At 44.7% G+C, this 20368-nt stretch overlaps 1 protein-coding gene across 5 annotated transcripts in view; it reads right to left on the bottom strand.

Moving 5' to 3' along the window:
• The window catches only part of LOC138582170 (protein D7-like), a 1409716-nt gene that overhangs the window by 728040 nt on the left and 661308 nt on the right, over nt 1-20368 (bottom strand). For 3 of the 5 annotated variants that reach the window (XM_069653210.1, XM_069653212.1, XM_069653213.1), the window contains 2 exons: nt 14109-14203; nt 9100-9172 (listed from right to left, as the gene is read on the bottom strand). In XM_069653210.1, the coding sequence (XP_069509311.1) occupies nt 9100-9172; nt 14109-14203 (168 nt within the window). The remainder of the gene's footprint in view (nt 1-9099; nt 9173-14108; nt 14204-20368) is intronic. The other 2 variants (XM_069653214.1, XM_069653215.1) reach the window with 1 other exon arrangement.

Below are 20368 nucleotides of genomic sequence, written 5' to 3'. Positions count from 1 at the left end.
TGTATGATCTAGAGAGGCAATGTGGGTGTGCAACTGCTTGTGGGAATGCAGTGAATGTGTTTGAGTGCATGTGTCCGATTTCAGTGTTCTGCTGGCGCTGTGTGAAAATCAGTCATGCAGCACCCAGTGAAAAAATTACTCAGGCAGATGCACATATTCATATATACAAGTACACAAGCAGTCCCACCGTCATACAAGTTGATTGTGTGCTAAGCAAAGCCTGCATTGCCTCTATGCGTGGGCAATCAAATCGATAGATGCCACCAGAACAGGTTTGATTCAGTTGTTGGACCTTCAGGATGATGTTGGGTGAGCCCATATAGTTCAATCTCCATATATTCTCTGGATTCCATATATGGAAGTATGCCTATTCACACTTGATCATCACACATGCCAATGTTTCTCTTGGTCTCAGAGCGGGAACTCTTAATTTCCCCCATGCAGAAGTTGGAGAATTATGCAACTGACTCTTAAGGGAACATATTTGTCAAGTCTGAACATCTTGTCCAGAGAAAGCCCAACAATGCAACTTTGAGCTAGGCATAAAGTTTAAGGCCCTGAACCACTGCTCATTTGCTAATTTCAAAATCAATTACTAATAGGGAGGTGAAAACCTCCGACGTGGCACTGTGTAGGGCATGGCAGGTTGACTGGACGAGTTTATTTCATTTTCATCAACAAGTCAACCATGATATCCTGTTCAAACTATAAACATGTTATGAGAACACAGTTACTCTGACCAGGATTAAGAAATTGATTTTTGAAGATGCAAAACACAACTGGGACTGCTCAAATGTCTATTTCAAGGACCCCACCCCTTGTAGCATTGTGGGATAGGGATTGACTAGACATGTGGTGCGAGTAAACCCATTCCTACAATTGTGCTATGAAAAGGTAGAAGAATCAACCCGAGTGGTTGCTTAATGAACCTGTACATTGCAATGACCCCAGCATTCTTCCCATGGGCAAAGATCCATTTTCTCATGGGAAGAATGCTGCACATGCGTCCTTAACCACTGGGCGGAACAAAGTCTGCTTGAAGCATACACTTGAAAAGTTTCCACTGTAAGGTGTCCAATGATCACTATGTGTGCTTTATCATGACAGATATTAGAGTAACAATTTGACATCGACTGTTACCAATGCATTTCCCCCTGGGACGTCTTCCAATATGAAAGGTAGAGGTGGCAACGCCTCCTTAGACATGGATGAACAAGTGCTAAGGGGGGCATCTAATCCCAACTCTACTTTAGTTTCCACTGATAAAGGTTGGAGTACAGTGGTGGCTGACTAACCACAATCTGCCACTTTCTAATCCGCCATTCACGGACATCAGATCAACTCCTGCGTCATAACCCAGTGTAATGATTTACACCATATCCTGCATGCCAAAGCCCAACCTCCACCCAAAGGGTAGTCTAAATGCCCCTTGAGCTGTGGTAGGTTTTGCGACAGAATAGTGCTGTACCCGAATCAAGTCTCAAGTTGTGTCCCTGCACTTTAGTACAAGAGAAACCTCAACCCCTGAACACCCGACAGGCTTAATATTTTGGGTTAATCCATTTATCAGTTCTCATTACCCTTGTGTGTATAATAAAGGTTAGATGCCATCAAGATATTCCCTACAGTTTCATCACTAAATCAACAAGTGTTTGTGCTTGCAATAGAGTATAGTTTTTTTCACTCTGTTGGCATTTACGTATATGAGAATTAAAAATTGAATAACCAAACAATATATAGTTCCTAATATTAGTTGAGTAAATACTCAGTTTCCTACAGCAATATTCACGTTAGCTACCAATCACCAATGTGTATGAAGCCATTGTGGGTCAGTTAAAGAAAAAAAATACAATAAAAAAAAAATAAACTCACAATGAGGATTGGCAAGCCAGAGGACAAGTCTGGATAACCCCTTAGGTTGAAAGGGTTAAAAACGGAAAAACAATCCATGACTTTGATGGACTTAACTAAGAACAACCTAAAAGTGATCTACAGTCATGGATCAAACATTTATGTTGAACAATTGCTTCTTTCAGCCCCCAAAATACCAAGTACAAAAATGTGCATTTGGAAAACTGGCAACCTTAACCCCATACGTAGTTTACAGTCTCGGGGGGAAGGCATCTGAAATCAGTTTGCTGCTCATTTCCAAGGCAGTTCAGCTTTGTAATGTAGTTCAGTCGCCAAAGTAGGGAAACATTATAAAAATCAGCATTTGGAAATTTGGCAAACATGCCAATTTGTTGGCCCAAAGACTAGAATCAGTCTCTCTAGTCAATGTTTCTGCTAGCATTACCCAGGCAGGTCACAATCTTGTGGGTCAGCAGTGTCCTCCAGGCCGTACGCCTTTGTGGATCAGAGTGTCACAGCCTTGAGTGAACTTCAGAAGAGCCTCTACTGGCTGAAACAACTTGCTTATAAAAGGCCAAGTCCCAATCCTGTTTCCCCATTAGCCAATCAAATTCCAACAAATGTAGTTCATGCAATCAGTAGGTAACTCTTTCGATTGGATTTTCTCCCACGTATTCCTCATATTTGATATATCCAAGTCAGCTTGCTTCAGTAAATACTTTCTTTGGGCCGAGCAGTGTCGAGGTTAGGACAGTTTCTCTCAAGTCCAGCTAAGGGCTTAGCAAAACCATCCAACTTAGACAGTACACAACTCCACTCTTGGATATTGTAGCATAGACAGAGCACACAGGCTTATTTTAGGGAGAGAGGGCTGTAAGAAAGTACACTGAACCTGTAGTACAACACAGATTCAATTGAAACACAACCAGAAGTATTATGAAAAATAAAGGTTTATTAAAAATATAAGTAAGCTAAGTTAAGTGTTGGGGTAAGTACTGGTTATAAAGGCAAACACATTTATAAAGACCCACCACAATGCTTGAAGGTACACAGAGCAAAGCCAAACACCGTCTTCAGAATACCTGACCGTAATTCTAAGTCAGACCGTATACACATTATAGACCACACCTATTCATGGGGAGTAACACCCATTAGTTACTTTTAGATTAATTTCTGTAATACAAGTGCAGTAGACCCTGTTAGTTATGCAGTGACACTCCTCAAATTATCACATAATCAACCAACCCTGTTTATTTCAAATTAGTTTTTATTCGTTTTCTTAAAGAACATACAACCAGCACATTGTGCTCACAAACCACAACCCTCCCTGCCCCCCCCCCCGACACACCGTATCCAACATTATCCATCAGTTCTATGAATATAGCTTGCATAGACTTATTTGTCCTTGTGACAGCTGGTTGGTTCTCAGTTTCAAAGTTTAATTCCCCGACTCAGTGCCATCTGCTGATGCCCCTATGTCTTCAGTGGCAGTTTGTTGGAGAAAATAATGTGCGTACGCATCCCACATGCCAGTATCGCTGCACTGTTGCCTATTCATCGATCCCCATCCATTCTCCATGTCATTACAATACATAATGTCATCTTTCCATTGTGAAATTTTTTGGAGGTCTCCCTCTTTCCCACAGCATGGCCACTCTCCGCCTAGCCAGTATAATGAGCAGGGTGACTAATTTCCGCATTCCTCTGGGAACCTCCCTAGTGTAGCCCAACAATCCCATCATTGGGTCAGGTCTCGTTTGTCATATAAACCCACCAATCGTTTCAAACACTCCCTACCAAAACTGTTGTATGTTTGGACAACTCCAGGCAACGTGAAGAAAATCAGCCATTTCTGATTGACACCGATGGCAACTCCCTGTGGCGCCCAGAAAAAATTACTCGATTCTGGTAGGTGTGTAATAAAATTGGTGAATATATTTTAAATGAATCAGTTTAAATCTGGCATTGATAGCCCCTTTCCTTATTCCCTCAACAGAATTCCCAAGTATCCTCCGGGATCTCCCTTCCCAATGTGCTCTCCCATTTTTCCAGCGGGTGTGGTGCTCCCATGTCCCTGGATTGGATAAACATCGAATATAACCCTGTGGTCATGCGTCACCCCATCAGGCCCTTTAGTGTCTTATCCAATATAGGGGATATCAGCGGTTGTTCAGGGAAGGTGCTAAACACCAAGCTTAGACTCACCTTGAGTCTAAAGTATAGAAATACATCTAGGGCTGATAGTGTTCCCCCCTCCTCCTCAATTCCTCAAGGGTCACAAACCTCCCTTCAGGAAGCAGATCTCCAAAGCATGCGATTCCCAATTTTATTAGTCATATCTACAAAGCATTTCTCGCCGATAGGTATTCCTGGTGTATGTATAACTGGGAGTTGGGGTGAGCAGAGAACTCCACCCTTCCCCTTCTGTGCTAATTTAATCCAGGCCCTACATGTTACTTCCACAAGGTTCTTTGGGAAGTGTATGCGGCTCGGGGCCAGCAAGATGATTGACCTAAGCAAATTGGGTGCAGCTACTGCTCTTTCCACCTCTATATGGCTCCTGTCATGTTGCAGCCTGTGCCAATATACCAAAAACCCGGCTTGCGCCACCTCATAGTATGCCTCAAACTCAGGTAGAGCTAGACCCCCTTCTGTCACAGGAACCACCAACTTATCCCACGAGACTCTGGCCAGCTTACCTGCCCATATGAATTGTACTATTGCAGCTTTCAGGCTACGAAAGTAGGCCCCGGGAACCACCACTGGGGCATTCAGGAAGATAGAGGAACCTGTGAAGCAGTGTCATCTTAATGGATATCCGGCCATATAGATTTCATGGGAGCTTCTGCCACCTACACTTGGCTTCGCCGGCTTTATTCAGAACCTTGATGTAGTTATTATGATACACCACCAGCAGGTCCCTTGCGATAGAGATGCAAGTCATGTGCCATTGGAATCCCCATGTATCTTGAAATTGGGCCGTCGCTTCGATTAGTGGGAAAAGCACTGATTTTGGCGTGTTTACCCGTAGCCCTGACACTTCCCAGAATCCTTGAACCTCCCTCATCACCGGATCCAGGTTCACCCCAGGGTCCTTAATAAACAGTACCATATCGTCGGCATACAATGAAATTATTAATTTGTGGTTATATAGTTGTATTCCCCCCGTGTAAATGCGCGTCCCTGACCCTTTCAGCAAATGCCTCGATCACCAAGACGAAAAGTAGGAACGACAGGGGCATCCCTGTCGCGTTCCCCTTACTAGTGGGATGGTCGGCGTTAGTTGATCATTCACTCTCACCCTAGCCGTCGGCTGTCTATACAACAATTTCACCATATTTATGTAGTGGGCCCCCATTCCCATACGGCGAAGAACAGAAAACAAACGGCCATTCAACAGAGTCAAACGCTTTGGTGGCGTCTAGCAGGGCAGCCACCAGCGAGTCCTCGGGGGGGCTGGGGGTACCGCTGCCATTAGCCCAAACATTCTGAGGCCATATGAGGTAGAGCGGGATGAAGCCTGCCTGGTCCGCTAATACCATCTCTGGCATAATGGGCGATAATCGTGAGGCCAGGATTTTTGATAGGATCGTATTGTCAATATTGATCAATGAGATTGGGCGGTATGAGGAGCATTCATTACTTGGCTTATCAGGTTTCAACAACACCACCACCATTGCCTTTCGCAGTGAGCCTGGCAGGGTTCCTGCTTCTAAACTGTGCCAGTACATCTCTAGCAGGTGAGGTCCCGAAGAGTTCACAAAATACTTCTAAAAGTCTGCCGTGAACCTGTCAAACCCCAGTGATTTCCCGTTCGGCAGAGATCTAATTGCGTTCAGTACCTCCTCTAACGACAATGGGCGATTCAGGTGTTCCCTCTGGGCTTTTGTGCACCAGTATAACGCAACCCGATCTGAATAGTCCTCGATATCCGCGTGGGATACATGTAGATTTGAGGAGTATAGGCGGCTGTAGAACCGGAAGAACTGCTAAACTATCTCCATGTCCTCAAATCTGTTATTTCCCATGCTCATCTGCTATCGCTTGGATTCTTCCCGTGAGATTATCCATTTTTGTCGCCCGTGCCAGGGTTCGGCCAGTTTTATTGCCTTCCCCATATTGCCGTATATTAGTCACATTTCTCAGAAACAACTTCCCTTAGCGCTAATGTTTGGAAGTCCTGTCAGTGCTTAAGGATCTCAGCCAGAGTTTGGTTCGAGGGAGCCTGGTTGGACACCTGCAGCTTTTGTAGGATAGCCTCCTTGGCCGCTAGTTCCTTCCCAATTAGTTTAAGGCCTGCTTTCTTAGATATGCATTCGCCCCTTACCACGCATTTCAAGCTTTCCCAGGGTATCCCTGGAGACTGCACTGAGCCCACATTTAGGTTGAGGAAGGTATGGAGCGCTGCCGTCAAGTCATCCCTAAATACTGTTCAAAAGGCCTTCACTCTTGAATCGCCATGGGATATCCCCCCTAGCACAACCTTCTAATCCCAGCTCGAGAAACACTGGTGCGTGGTCCAAAAGGGTACGAGCAAGGATCTCGACCTTCTTGACCCTACGCAACAGTGATTGTAAAATAAGAAAAAAATAAAATCTAGCCTCGATGCCGATCCGTGGGTGTCGGAGAGACAAGTATACCGCCGTGTCCCTGGGTGTCTCACCCTCCACACATAGGCGACGTCCCCAGGAGTGTCACATCTTGCAGACGATTCGTCGAATCACAGATGCTAACGCCCACATGAAAAGAACTCTTTACTATCTTTAAAGAGCTAACAATCCCTCCCATTTGCACTGACGAGATCGTTAAAGACGAAGCATGGTGCACAAGCATACAATCTGCTATGCTAATAAAAAAATAAAAATAAAAATAAAAAAATAGACCTTCTCCAAAACAAAATCTCAGAACATTACAAAGTGCCTAAACGAAACCATCTGACCCAGACCCGGCCTAACTCCAAATACAGCAAAGTCTCCAAATTCACATTTACAGAAATCCTCCTCCTCCTAGCAGCGTTTGATTTGGTCGATCACAACACGCTCACCAACAATCTCACTCATGCTGCGCACTTCTCCAACCATGCCACGACCTGGATCCCCTTCTTCCTCGAAGGCAGAGCTATGAAAGTGTTTTCCAATATAGCAAATGCAGAGCCCACCATCATTCACTGCGGTGTCCCGGAGGGATCCTGTACTGCCCCACCCTTTACAATCTTTTTACAAAGCCACTCTGATAAACTGGATGCACTTGGGATCACATACACAAACTATGCGGATGATACCCGGGTGCTCCTCCCTCCGACAGGGATCTATCACCAAGACACTACTACCTTACAGCAAATTTACTCCACCATCCAAGCTTGGATGGCCACCATTGGTATTTGCCTCAACGGGGACAAGACTGAACTCCTCATTCTTGGTCAAAAGTCCACATTAGCTTCTCTTGACACGCTCTACTCCAACTTCCGTATCGATAACTGTTATCCCAGTCCTACCCTTGGTTAAAACGCTAGGAGTCCACATCGATGCTACACTGTCTATGGATAAACAAGTCAGTGCCATGGTCTCGGCCTCCGCTTTGAGCACTAAACTTAATGCCATTAAACCATTTCTAACCAAGGAAAATTGCCTCTCCATCGCCGGACCTACCATAGGAGCCAAGTTGGATTACTGCAATGCACTCCTAGCCGGCACCTCCAAAAAATAAACCTAACCAGACTCCAAACCACCCAAAATAACGCACTCAGAGCAGCACTCAGTGTATACCGAAAAGACACCACATCACACAAGCGAGAAGAACAAGTTACTCTCTTACCTGGTAACGTTCTTTCGATGGGATGGTCCGACGACGTATTCCAGATCTATGACATGCAATCACCGCAGCACAGCTGCAGTGATTGCATGTCAGATATGGAATACGTCTGAGGACCCAATCCCCTCGAAAGACGGCTCACTGGCTCCCAGTCAAAGACAGCATCACATTAAAAATTCTCATAACTACACACAAATGCATCAACCGCTCAGCACCGTCATACTTATCAGACACACTCTCCAGAACCCTCCCAACTAGGCCTACCAGACAACACTACACTAACCAACTTAGGGTACCGCGCATCAAAAAGGCCAAAGCAGGAGGCATAAGCTTCCCCCATCTTGCCCCCAAGCTATGGAAAGCGCTCCCCACTGCTCTCAGAGCTGAAACCGCTCTATGCCTTCCACAAAAATCTTAAAACGGCCCTCTTCAACTAAATATCTATACTCGCATAATATCTGTGCATCTCCTCTACAATGCATATCATCTAGTTCTAGCATGTCGTCTGTCTCTATGTATGTAACTAAGCCATGATCATTTCTTGTGTGTAAATAAGCCATGATCGCTCACTGTAACAAGCGCCACGATGCCCCTGGGCTACTGTGCGCTAAACAAATGTGAATAAATAAAATAAAAAAACACTTTCTGAAGAAACTCAACCGAAATTTCACTGAGGCGATCGCTCTGCAGCACGCTAGCATGCAGAAAAAAAACAGAACCGAGTTAACGGTTAGCATGCATACTTCATAGATCAGCATTGAGGTCACACCGAAGGACGCTTCGGAGGCCATCTAGGGCCATGTCTCGACGCTACAAGATGCTCAACCTTGCAAAAAAAAAAAAAATTCAGAAGCAAGCTGCAAGCAGACTTGAATGCATCAAAGATGAAAAATATGTGGGAGGACGCAATCCATTCGAACAACCTGTTAGTTTACATTTGAAATGAAGCCAATCTCAAAGTTGACAGGATTGCTTTAACTTGTGGCTGCAGGACAATGTGAGCCCGCTTTGAGGCTTAGAAGTGTTTTTTTAGATAAATAATGAAATTTACGATATCGGAATGAACCAAATACAAGCACAATCTAATTTGAGAACCCAACTTCACTCTTCCCATCATTTGCTTATTTGTACACAGCCAATAAGATTGCCAAAAAAACACACCTTAATCACTAAAGTTTTAGTGGTGGCTCCCGGTTTGTATGCAGCTCCACACATTTCCCTCAGTTTAACTGCCCTTATGTAATTTAAATACTCAATTGATAGAGAATTTGGTTAGCTTGACCATTGAAGCTTAACATTAGCTATTTTGTATTAATGGACTAGATCTCAATTACGGAAACAGCACGGTTTCACGTCATTAGGACATGCGCCATCCTGCTGCCATTTACTGTTAAAACATGAATGAAAATCAAATTGTGAAATGACAGCATGGCCTACCTTAGTCCATTCTGGAAGTCGGCATTCACACATGCACCCTGACCACGATGGGGAACAGCAGGACAGGAGCCACCTAGAAGACATTCAACCAACACCCGCAAAATAACTATTAGACTAGTGCTCAAGAGCAGTACAAGTATGGTCGACTGACGTCATTCATAGGTTTAAACGAGAAACGGAATTCTCCGAGTTTCACAAATGAACCTCTTTGGATAGGTTTTTATGGGTAAGCATCTTTCTTCTTAAAGAGATAACCAAATGTCACTGTATCCTCTGCCACCCCAATACTGCAGAAAGGAGGGATGGGACACCTCCAGGCTGCATGTTGCATTAGATCTTTAAAAGGTTTCCCACCAAGAATAATGGTTGGAGCCAACCCCCTTGATTAATTCACCTAGTGCTTAGAAACCAACTGGCAGTGCCCCAGTGCACAGTTTTAAACCTCCCATAGCATAAGAGCGGTCAATTGATCCACACACAAAATGCCTACCATAAAATGTAAATACAAGATGAAAGATACAAAATCATCCCTTACTACAAGTCCCTCCAAGTATAGAGATAAAGGCACACACATGTACAGGATGTGGGACAACGTACGAACATGGCATATCATGCAACACTCCATCCTCTTATCCAACCCACCCAGTAGATAGGCTTGTGCTGTAGCCCCCCCCCCCTTCACATCCCTCTACCACAGGTAAAAGGGTCATACTTTTACCTTTTTGTACTCAAATTTTGAGCCAACGCTATTTCCTACCAAAAACAAACCACACTAAGGAGGTGCATGGCGGTTTGAAATGAGCTCTGTTAAGGCAACCATGAGGAGAAAGCCATAAACCGCTTTTAAACCCTTCACCCATATTTTCAAGACTACAGGAAATACTGTTCTTAACAGACAAAACATTTACATGATTTTTCCCTTATAGAAAGGGGGCCTGAAACCTGTACCTCTCTAGAGGTTCTGGACTACAACTTCTATCATCCCTAATCAACAGTCAAAAGTGAGAGGTCATTGTTACATTAAAACACGTGTGTAAAGGTGCGTTATAAATGCTATATCATATAGCAGCTGGCTGCAGACCCATTTAATGTATGTATGTATTGTGCATTAGTTAGGCGCTTATGCAAGTACATGGTGTTTCAACGTGCATACATGGCAACAGGGAGGGAACATTGGATTGAAAAAACAATATATACACTTGAGGATAAAGACGAACCTACTATGCCTTGCAAATATTCAGAACGTGCAAGTGCAGAGAGATTAGTGGAAGAGGGAGTGGTTTAAGTGCTGAAGTGTCTGTGCTCGTGGGTGAGCCGCAGATGTAGGTGACACGTAAAGTAAGTGCTAGGGAACGTTGAGCTGCAATAAGCGGGTAAGTGCAGGCCTACAATGGTGTAGGCCAGTCAGTGCCGAGGCAAGTGCTGTGTGTAAGCAGAAGCTGAGGTGATTGGGTGTGAAAAGGCCAAGGCCCCCCCCCTCCCCAGGACACAAGGGCTCTGGTCACCAACCACAGCTACTGTGGTTAGCAAATGAAAGGAAGAAATTAAAAAGGAAAGCCTTGAGGAGCTTCCAGAATTTGACGAGGTCCGGCTCAAGACGAGGAGGAAGGGGGAGTTGTTCCACAAGAGGGAGCCAGCAGAAGAGATCGGTCTCCGGCCCTCTGTTTAGCAAAACGCTTCACACACCGAGTTGGTTCCAGAGGAACATGGAGGTCTAGAGGGAGAATATTTAGTAATAGCAAGTTGCAGATAGTGTGGTTCCTGGCACCAGACAGACTTGTGGATGATGCAGAGGGATTTGCATTGCTCTCAACCATTTGTGTTGCAAAGGTGGGTGAAATCACCCGATTTTATTTTGCGGGTGAGACGCCCATTGGAATGAATGGGCGTGCAGGAGGCTTGGCGGGTGAGTCAGCCATTTACAAGGCGGATGACACCTGCCAAAAGCGTGTGAGTTGAGAGCTATGGATTTGAATTTAATCCGTGCATCAACTGGGAGCCAGTGAAGAGTTTTTAAGGCAGGAGAGATGCGGCCCCTGGGCTCGAGACTGGCAGGTTTCTCTGCATATGGGTGATGGTTTAATTTTAATTCTTAACACAATTCAGACCTTAACTCCTATTGTTCAGAAGGAGAGTTCCCCAAGCCATCATGGTGGTGAGGAGGCGGGGACTTCATTGGATGTGAACATTCCGCAAGGTGATTGGAGGCTGAGTGTGCTTGGAAACAAAGGAAATTTTAAACTGCTTTTCATTGTCCTCACCTTAACAAGAAGGTCCTGTTTTGTATATCACTTGAGTTAGGCCCATTTTAATCTATTGATACCAGTCCAGGTTGGTGAAGCAGCAAGTTGGAGATCAGATCCTCGTGGGACAAGGCAAGCAGTCAAACTGGTGGGAGCGCAGCGCTCGGAGTCCTTGAAAAAAGTCCTCAAATACAAAAATCTACTGAAGAAGTCATCTGCGCTAAAGTAAATGTTAAGTAGTGACAGCTAAGTTAAATGCCGATTCTCTATAGATAGTTCAGGTAATTAGCCAGTTCGTTTTTAAAGTGCCTTGCAATCATATCTAAATTTCAATTCAATTTTAGAGCAGTGTAAGCTAAGAAAACCGTTACATTCTGGTTGACTGCCGTGAAATCTGAAATACTTTCAAAGCGTCACCTACCAGAAGCAAGTTCTTGATCAGCACAAACATTGTGTGTAAATAAAAGCAGCTGTTTGAGGGAGAGTGTAGTTCACATGACGCGCGCGAGGCGGCTAACCTTTTCTTCATGTTGCCGCTCGCACGCACGATTTGGAGGACAGTGTTTCATATTCCCCGAATTGGGTACTGCCAGCAAGGTGCCCTTAATTAGCATGCGCGGTGGCAAGTGTTTTATTTACTTTGCCGCACCTGCGCATTAACGAATGATTAACGTTCTCCAGTGAGAAACACCTTATACCTTCCGGGCTACAACTGAGGAGCGTTCGGAGCGTGTCGATCACGCATGATCAAATTAACTCCGTTTCGATTCGCCAGGTTGTTCCGAGTTGCAAAAAGGTGTATTGAACACTAGCGTTTGACAGCATTTTGAATACACGGTAGTAAAGTCATGGACTGTGCTCTCAGGACTAGTGTTTGCATAGGCAGAGAGCAGTGCACAGCTTTGTTCTCATTCAGGAGTAGTTACCTTTGAAGTTAAGCATTACAACCCTTCTGAAGAGCGCAATCAAGGAAAAGAACAAAGACACTGATTGCAGTTAAAGAGTCATTTCTTGGGGGAAAATCTAACAATGATTCAAGGTCATTTTCATGTGTTTCGAGACTGGGGCTTCTTAAGCAGTTCTGGAAACACATCTAGGAGAAACACAATATTCAATTCAATAGAGTTTCCCTGTCTGCAACTTGAAGAAAGATAAACACGTATCCTGGTTTAGGAAGTGTACAGAATCTGTTTGAAAAGCAATTTCTAAAAAGGTCTCCCATTCAAGAAAAGGCTGTTTAAGGTTGCTGGGAGATTCTGAAACCTCGCTTCCCAGCTCCCAAGGGAGGCATAACGGGTATTGAAATTCACAGGGGATCTCTGGTGTGGTGTTCAGGGTAGAAAGGTATAAGCCCTCTTGTTTTCTCATCCTCTGCAGGTACTCGACTGATTGGAGAGAGTGACCTGGGTTTTGTTTTTTATTTTATCCACTTCCCCCTTTCCCTTCGGGTGAGTCTTCTGCTGATCTATCCAGTAGTTCACTACACATCTTAGAGGGATTGTAGGGCTCAGCAGCTCCTGAGGATCAAGACTCAGGGCCGGACAGAGGCAAAGGATAAGTCTTGCTGCGCTATTCTGGATTAGCTGGAGGGGTTGTAGAGATGAAGAGGGTAGAGTCAAAAGAAGGTTTTTGCAATAGTCAAGCCTAGAGAGAACCAGAGTTCTGGTGGCTTCGAGCTTCTGTGGGAAAGTGAGAAAAGGGAGAATCCCTTTGAGAAGGAAGTTGAAAGTTGGACTTTTGGCAATGTCCTGGATGTGAGGGAGGAAGGATGATAGGAGTTGAAGATGACTCCAAGGTTTCTGGCTTCAGATGGAGAAGGGGGGGAGCCCATAAAGGATGGCCGGAGTGGGGGGAAAAAAGCAGGTGCGGGGTCCCAATAGGAAAGACCTCAGTCTTGTGGCATTAAGACAGATCAATGGAAGTGCACCAGGAATGGATGGCAGATAGGCAGTCTGGGAAGATGCAAGAGAGTCAGCAGGAAGTTTGAAGAAGAGTTGAGTGTTGTCTACGTAGCACTGGAAATTGGGGGAGAAGGAAGAAATGTGCCAGCTGAGCAAGGTAAGTGTTAAAGAGCCAGGGGGAAGGGCTATAGCCCTGTGGGACACCACAGGTGGCGAAGAAGGTAGGTGAGGAAAAGGTGCTCAGAACAACCTGGGACAGACGATCAGGAAAGAGGTCAGCTAGTCCAGTGCCCGCTCCGAGATACCTAGGGTATCATGGAGTCATTTTATGAGGATAGAGTGGTTGACCGTGTCAAAGGCAGATAAGCGATCAAGTAGAATGAGGACAGCTGGAGAGTTGGAATCAAGTGATGCAAGCAGTTCTTCACAAGGGTTCAGAAGAGCAGTTTCCGTGCCTCCGGATGCCCGGAATTCAGATTGATGGTCGTGGAGTTCAGCGTGCAGGGCTGGTTGGGGGAAGGGCCAGTTTCTCTAGGAGTTTCCCAAGGAATGGGGTGATGGAAACAGGGCAGAAGTTAGCTGGACAAGTAGGATCTGCTGAAGGTATTTTCAAGAAGGGGCACACAAGGGAGTGCTTGAGGGAGGAGGGACAAGGATCCAGTAGCAAAAGAGTGGTTGCAGAAATCAACAAGAGTGGGGGCAAGCGAGCCAATGTTCTCCTTGATGGTTCTGGAGGCGCAAGGGGCAACCTGTTTGGAGGAGACTTTCATAGAGCGGACAACTCTGGTAACCTAGTGTTCAAACGTGTCCAAAATATAATGGTAAGTGGGACATTGAATAGAAAAACATTTTTAGTTCCCCTTACGGTCATCACCTTTCCAGGATTTTGGTTCCGGAAACAATGGGGAGCAAGTTGGTGGGCTTCTTTCATTCTGCCTCTGGTGCTGTCCTCTTGGATCCCTAGAAAGACAAAAGGACGACTTGCTATTGGTCACTCGGGAAACATCTCATGACGGGTCTCACATTCACTTGATTTTTACAATATAGATTCAGTATTTCGAATTTTGCTAATGTGTAGTGCTCTGGAAAACAACTGGCAGATTAAAAAATATATTGCTTTTGGGAACCATGAGATTTAATGGTAATTTGGGGCATTGCATGCTTATTTTTGGTGTAGAAATAGATTATATAACAGCAGTTACAAATCAAACATTTGCAGGACACTGAACATATTGCCTCATTTTTAAGAACTGCTATACTTTGCAGCCTATTTTTAGGAAGATAAATGTGCCCTACAAACACCAATTACATTAAAGTTGGAGACATTGTTTACAGTCAGAAAACCACTTTGAGCTTCCCAATTGTCAGACACCATTCAGATGACTTTCCATATAGGTTTGCATGCTTGGCATTTATGAAGTATGAACCCTGCAAGGGAGCAACAGACCGTTTACAAAGGAGACACCCAGGGGCTACAAGTAGGATGCAGCAGTGGCGGAGAAGCACTGATGGGTAGGGGGAAGCAGGTAGAGGGGCCGGGGGAATTTCAGAGGGGAGTAAGAGGGCAGAAAGGCTGTGCATTGATTGTCGAGATAATCTTTGAAGAGAAGTGTCTGCATGTCCTTCCTGAAGTGGATGACTGGGGGAATGGGAGGGTGGGGGGATTAGTCTTCTATGCGTTGGTAACTTGTTCCAGGGAATCTGTGCGTAGAAAGAAAAGGCCCTGTCCATGTTTTTTCACCCCTCTTTCAGTTCTTGGTTTCCAGCCTGACTATGCTGTGCTTCTGGTGGTGCATTGGCCGGAGAGGGGGATGGGGGAGGGGTCAGGGAGTTTTGGTTGCGACTGCTCTGCATGTGACGCAAGCAGTCTTTAACAAGAGATGTGCTTGAAGGGGTAGCCAGTGCAACTCTGAGGAAGAGAGGTGATGTGGTGGAATTTTCTTAGTCATGTGATGAGGCATGCTGGACAGCTTTCGAAGTTGGCACCTGGGACTCCTGTGAATGGGGCATTTCCACCATACAGGTGAGATTACCAGGGCTTGGCCAGTTCTGAAACTTAGGGCAAGGAGGAAAGGCTCAACTTTGTGAATGCATAAACTGGTACCATGTAGCTTTGGGTTTCTTGGCGAAGTGTATTTTGAATGAGCGGTCAGTCGATTGTAAAACAGGTTTTGCACTGGTTCAAAGTTGAGGTATGAATCTGTTGAGCTTCATGTGAACCAATTCTGGTTTTGGGGAGGTTTGGTGGGGTTTCATAGGTAAATAAAATCAGTCTCTAGGGTTCAGCTTCAGGTAGGCACTTAATCTTCTGGCTTTGATGAGGGACAGACTGCTCTAGTCGATAAATGTCATTGATTAATTTAATCTTTAGTTAAAACTATTTTACCTGCATATTGGCACATTGAGGTCTGTTGGCGAGGAGTCCCCCCCCCCCCCTCACCCCCCTCAAGAGATCACATGTACAGGTCTGAAACATTTAGCTCTCCCAGTGTTTTGCACTACAACTCCCATCAGCCCTACTCAGCATATTCAAAGGTGGGGTCATGGGAGTTGTAGTCCTAATCTGGAGAGCCACAGGTCGCAAAGCCCAGATTAAGGCCAGCGGACAGGATACAGGCTTTTAGAACTCTGGGTTATTGGGCAATGCTGGGATCTGTTTGGGCCCATCTGACGAGGTGGTCTCTGTTGGACAGGTATTAGGCGAACCACTGTAGGAGTGTTCCATTGAGACCAATGTGCATTGGCAGGATGTTGAAGTGGACTTCATGGTGAAGGGTATTGAAGGTAGCAGAAGGAGTAAGCAGGGGTGGCTTTTGTCAGTGATGTGTAGAGCATTGAAAACTTGGATGCTGACTATCTGTGCTGTATCGCGGTCAGAAACTGGATTGGTAGTTAGGAAAAGATTTCTCTTTTGGTAACTTTCCCTCCATAGTTTTTGCACCCTCAATCGTTTTGCTTTATTTTTTTAACCTGTTTTGACCTGAGGGGAAGTAAAGCCTTCATTCAGCTTCACTTCCCCTGCCTTTTACTTATTTGTTAAAGGGAAACTGGTCAATCCTTCAGACCATCAGTACTGGGAAACTAGGTTTCCCCGTTATAGTTTAGATTGTGTTACTGTTTAACACTGTACACAGCATCCTTTAATGGGGATACTTTTGGATCACCCTAGCCTTTTCCACTTGGGATTCCTGGTTACTTTCATAGGTGCCCGAAGACAAGCTGGTGGCAGCAGATATATTTTTACCATTTGTGTCATTTCTAAAGTGCACATTTGTATTGAGCATTTATGCATTGCAAAGCTTCGATTTTAGTCTTGCTTCAGTGTGGCCATTAGACCACAAGTCCCAGCAGCATTTTAGTCCTCATGGACTATTTTGCTAATCGCACACGGGAGCACCGGCGCGGGAGTATGAAGCTGGTCTGTGCCCGTCCGCAGCAACTTTGTGGCTGGGTGACTATGACAACCACGCTTAAGATTCCCTTAAATCGTATTCTTGTCTTAATTTGAACGCTTTAGACATGCAGCCCCGGAAGCAATAAAACTGGTGAGGAGTAAGGAGGGAATCGATCTGAGCGAGGACATAGTTAGGCATTAAATGGCATTATATGCTCAAGTGAGCAACTTGCCTTTAGACAAATCAGGACGTGGCCTCCATTATTCCTGAAGCCAATGTTATCACTGGTTGTGTTCCTATGATTTCTGTTGTACACCACTGCTCAGTAGATCACACCAAGTCTACCCACGAACACACAGGAGGGTGGCAATCCTCAGGCGGTGACACGCCTGGCCAGCGCCACCGCTGCAGACAAATTCATTGTAGATAGCATGAAGTAAATACATACGCTGCAATTGCCGAATTTAGAAAGTATAAAAATGCTTTTGTTAAACACGTTATGGTAAAGCATGCAACCGAGGTACCAGATGTTTGGATTTAGAATTTTGTGTTTGTACAGCGCCTTAGCTTAAGGCGCTATGTAAGAGTCGAAAGCGGTACAATAAAAATGAACATGGAAAAATAAAAGCAACCTGTCACAATGACCAAGAAGATGAGACTTCAGTGGCTTACGAAATAAGGAATAGAGAGAAATAGAGCAAAGTGAGAGTGTTAGAGCATTCCAGTGAAAAAGAGCAAAAGGGCATAAGACCAAAAGCAGGACTGGGCACAGGGCGGACGTGGAGACACGAGAAGAAATTAAGAGGCTCAAAGGGCTCAAGAGCGAATATAGAAAGAACGCAGAGTAAGAAGATTGTCAGGTGCAAGACCATAAAGTGACTTGAAAACCAGACATAAAAAGGTGAATTTAAGCAGACAATGAAAAGATAGCCAACCAAGAGTAGAGGGAGAAGAAATAGTCACGAAAAGAAAGAAGACAAAGAAGACGGATGGAGGCATTGAAAACATATCTTAAAGGAGGCTAGGCGAGTAAATGGGAGACCAAAAAGAGCAGAAGAGCAATAAAAAAGAGCCAAGAAAAAATGAAAGCTATCAACAGCTTTGTAGCATGAAAAATAAGGAAACAATGGCCTTTACAAAGATTATAAAGGTGACAGCGATAGGCACGCAAAGACAGATATAATAGGAAAACTATAGAGCAGAATCAAAGTAAAGCCCCAGATTGCGGAAAATAAGAAATATGGAGCTGGGATGGAGGGAATGAGACAAAAGCAATAGGAAAAGGAAGAATATTCGTAGGAAAGAAAAGAACCTCAGTTGTAGCTGCATTGAGTGAGATGGTGAGTCGACATCCAAGATTTAATAGCGACTAAACAAAGAGTTTAAGGTGAATGTCAGGGGGGAAAAAAGAAAAATACAGAAAGAGTTGAGTGTCATCCGCGTAGAAATGATGTGACCAAAAGAGGAAAACTGCAGCAAGAGAAGCAGTGTAAAGTGGGAACAGAAAAAGGGCCTAGAAGGGACCGTTGAGGAACACCGTGAGCAAGAGAAAGTGTCTGATGATTTACCGGCCCATGAAAAAGAGATGGTTCTTTGGACAGGTATGACTAAAACCAGGAGAGAACAGAACCAGAGGCTAGAGAAGCCAAAAGATGATATTGATCAACGGTGTCAAATGAAGCTGAAAGATCCAGCAGAATAAGTATAAGAATGTTTGCAGTAGCTTTCGGTGAGAAACTCGTTCAGAAAAGAAGGAAGAGCGGTTTCTGTAGAGCAGGACACAAACCTGACTGGAAATGTGGGATGATAGAGGAATTGGAAACCAAAAAGGTACAGACTTGAGTACACCAACTTTTTAAGCAGTTTAGAAAGATAGGGCAGTAAGGAAATAGGATGGAAATTAGAGACAAGTAGAGGGTCAGCAGTAGGTTTCTTTACAATTGGAATAATCAAAGCATGCGTAAAAGATAGATGGCAAGTTGAGGTCGAGAGACAGATGTTGAAAAAGGAAGCAAGATAAGAGAAAAGTGATGGGTTAACTTTAGGAATGAGTGCGGAGGGAATAGGATCCATGGGAGAAGCAGTGGGATGAGCTTTGGCCAGTAACAGGTTTCCTCGTTGCGATGCTTTGAGCAGAGATGAGGCGAGAGCCATGGTTGAGACGATTTAGAGGTAGATTAGAAAGGTGACGTTGGGTAGAGCACATCTAGATAGGAGGATAGAGAAGAAAGGGTCAAAGCAGCCTCGTCTGCCGGCAAAGCAGCAAAAGAGATATGCCAGTGCAGAGATACGAGAGGAAACAAAAGGGTATTCAAATCTCACAAGTAGCAGTGATAGAAAAGTGACTTAGGAGAGGAGGCTAAAGTGTGTGTGGAAGCTTGGGGAAAGTGAAACAGAGGATGATCAGATGGGGAGTGATGAGTCAGATGTAGCAGACAGAAGAGACAAAAAATAGATCAAGGCAGGATCCAGAAATATGACTAGAAAGAGGAGATGGAAAAGTTAACAGAGAGTAAAGGAAGGGTGACGAATATGCGCAAGGTTGTCTCGGATATATTTGGGGATTTGGCTACGTCATCTTTCAGAAGTCTTGCCCCTTCTGCTGACCCATGTGTACTGGGAGAACAATTTGTAAAGATAACCTCTTCGGTGGCCCCTATCACCACTAAAAGTATTAAAACAGAAAACTTTGGTAAAACATGGTTTTCCAGAGCATTTTGGAACATAGAAGAATGAAGAGACTCTGGGAAAGGACGCGCAAAATACTCCCTCCCAGGAAAACCTTATTCAGTACCGGAAAGCTGCAACTAAATATAAACAAATCCTGCAAGGCGTTGCAACTAAAAAAAAAAAAAACTCATCAAGCCACCATTGAGGCTCATGGTGCATTGCATTGGATGGCCTCCTTTCGGGGCCTAGGATGGCACATGTGGCTATTGAAGGATTTTGGCCAGCTCCAGAATGGTTGACCTTTGGAGTTTCACAGGGGGCTTGACACTCCCCATCTGTAACGCTCACCTGGTATCCACGGGGATGTCTGTTGGGGAGAATTCTCAGTTTAGGCTGAATTTCCTAACCTAGTGAGTCCCCCAGCAGCTTTGCTGGATTTCTGGTGTTTGTTTTTTTCTCCTGCCAAGAGTGAGACTCTTTCTCCCACTCTTGGACATGATTTGTGGTGTTCCTTTGAATGTTAATGTGTTTCGTGGGCTATGGGGTCCTTTACTCCATAGAGTCTCATGTGTTTTTCCTATATGTGTTACACAGCACCCTCTGTGCAGTAACACCGGGGTGTCATAGGGACCCTCCACCATAGACTCCATACCCTGGGACTGACTACTGTCTCCCAGGGCATGTAAAGTCACCATTGGCTTTACAGTCCCAAATTACTAACAGAACCAGTACAAACAATCATATTGTGGACGTACTGGTAGGGGCAATTTGATTGCCCCTGGGTCTGTTGTTCGAGGGGGCACTGTCCCATCCCCCCTCGTCGAGTTTTGGCTGGTGGCAGTGGATACTACTTTTTATATTCAACCGCAAATATATCTCTATGGGATTTTCCCATTGTTCGAGGCTAATAATTTTTTACATAGCCTCTAACATACCGCCGGTTATTTATTTAATATTAATTCACCGGTTGGTATTTTCTGCCAAAACTCGTTTTTAAAATGGCATCTGTGTTCGCCTCTGTAACTCCAAACCAAAGGTCGAGCCCTTTATTCCACTTTTG

The sequence above is a fragment of the Ambystoma mexicanum genome, chromosome 3q (genome assembly GCF_040938575.1).
Source record: "Ambystoma mexicanum isolate Mex_15411 chromosome 3q, UKY_AmexF1_1, whole genome shotgun sequence".
Classification (NCBI taxonomy): domain Eukaryota; kingdom Metazoa; phylum Chordata; class Amphibia; order Caudata; family Ambystomatidae; genus Ambystoma; species Ambystoma mexicanum.
This window is presented reverse-complemented; position numbering and strand designations above follow the sequence as displayed.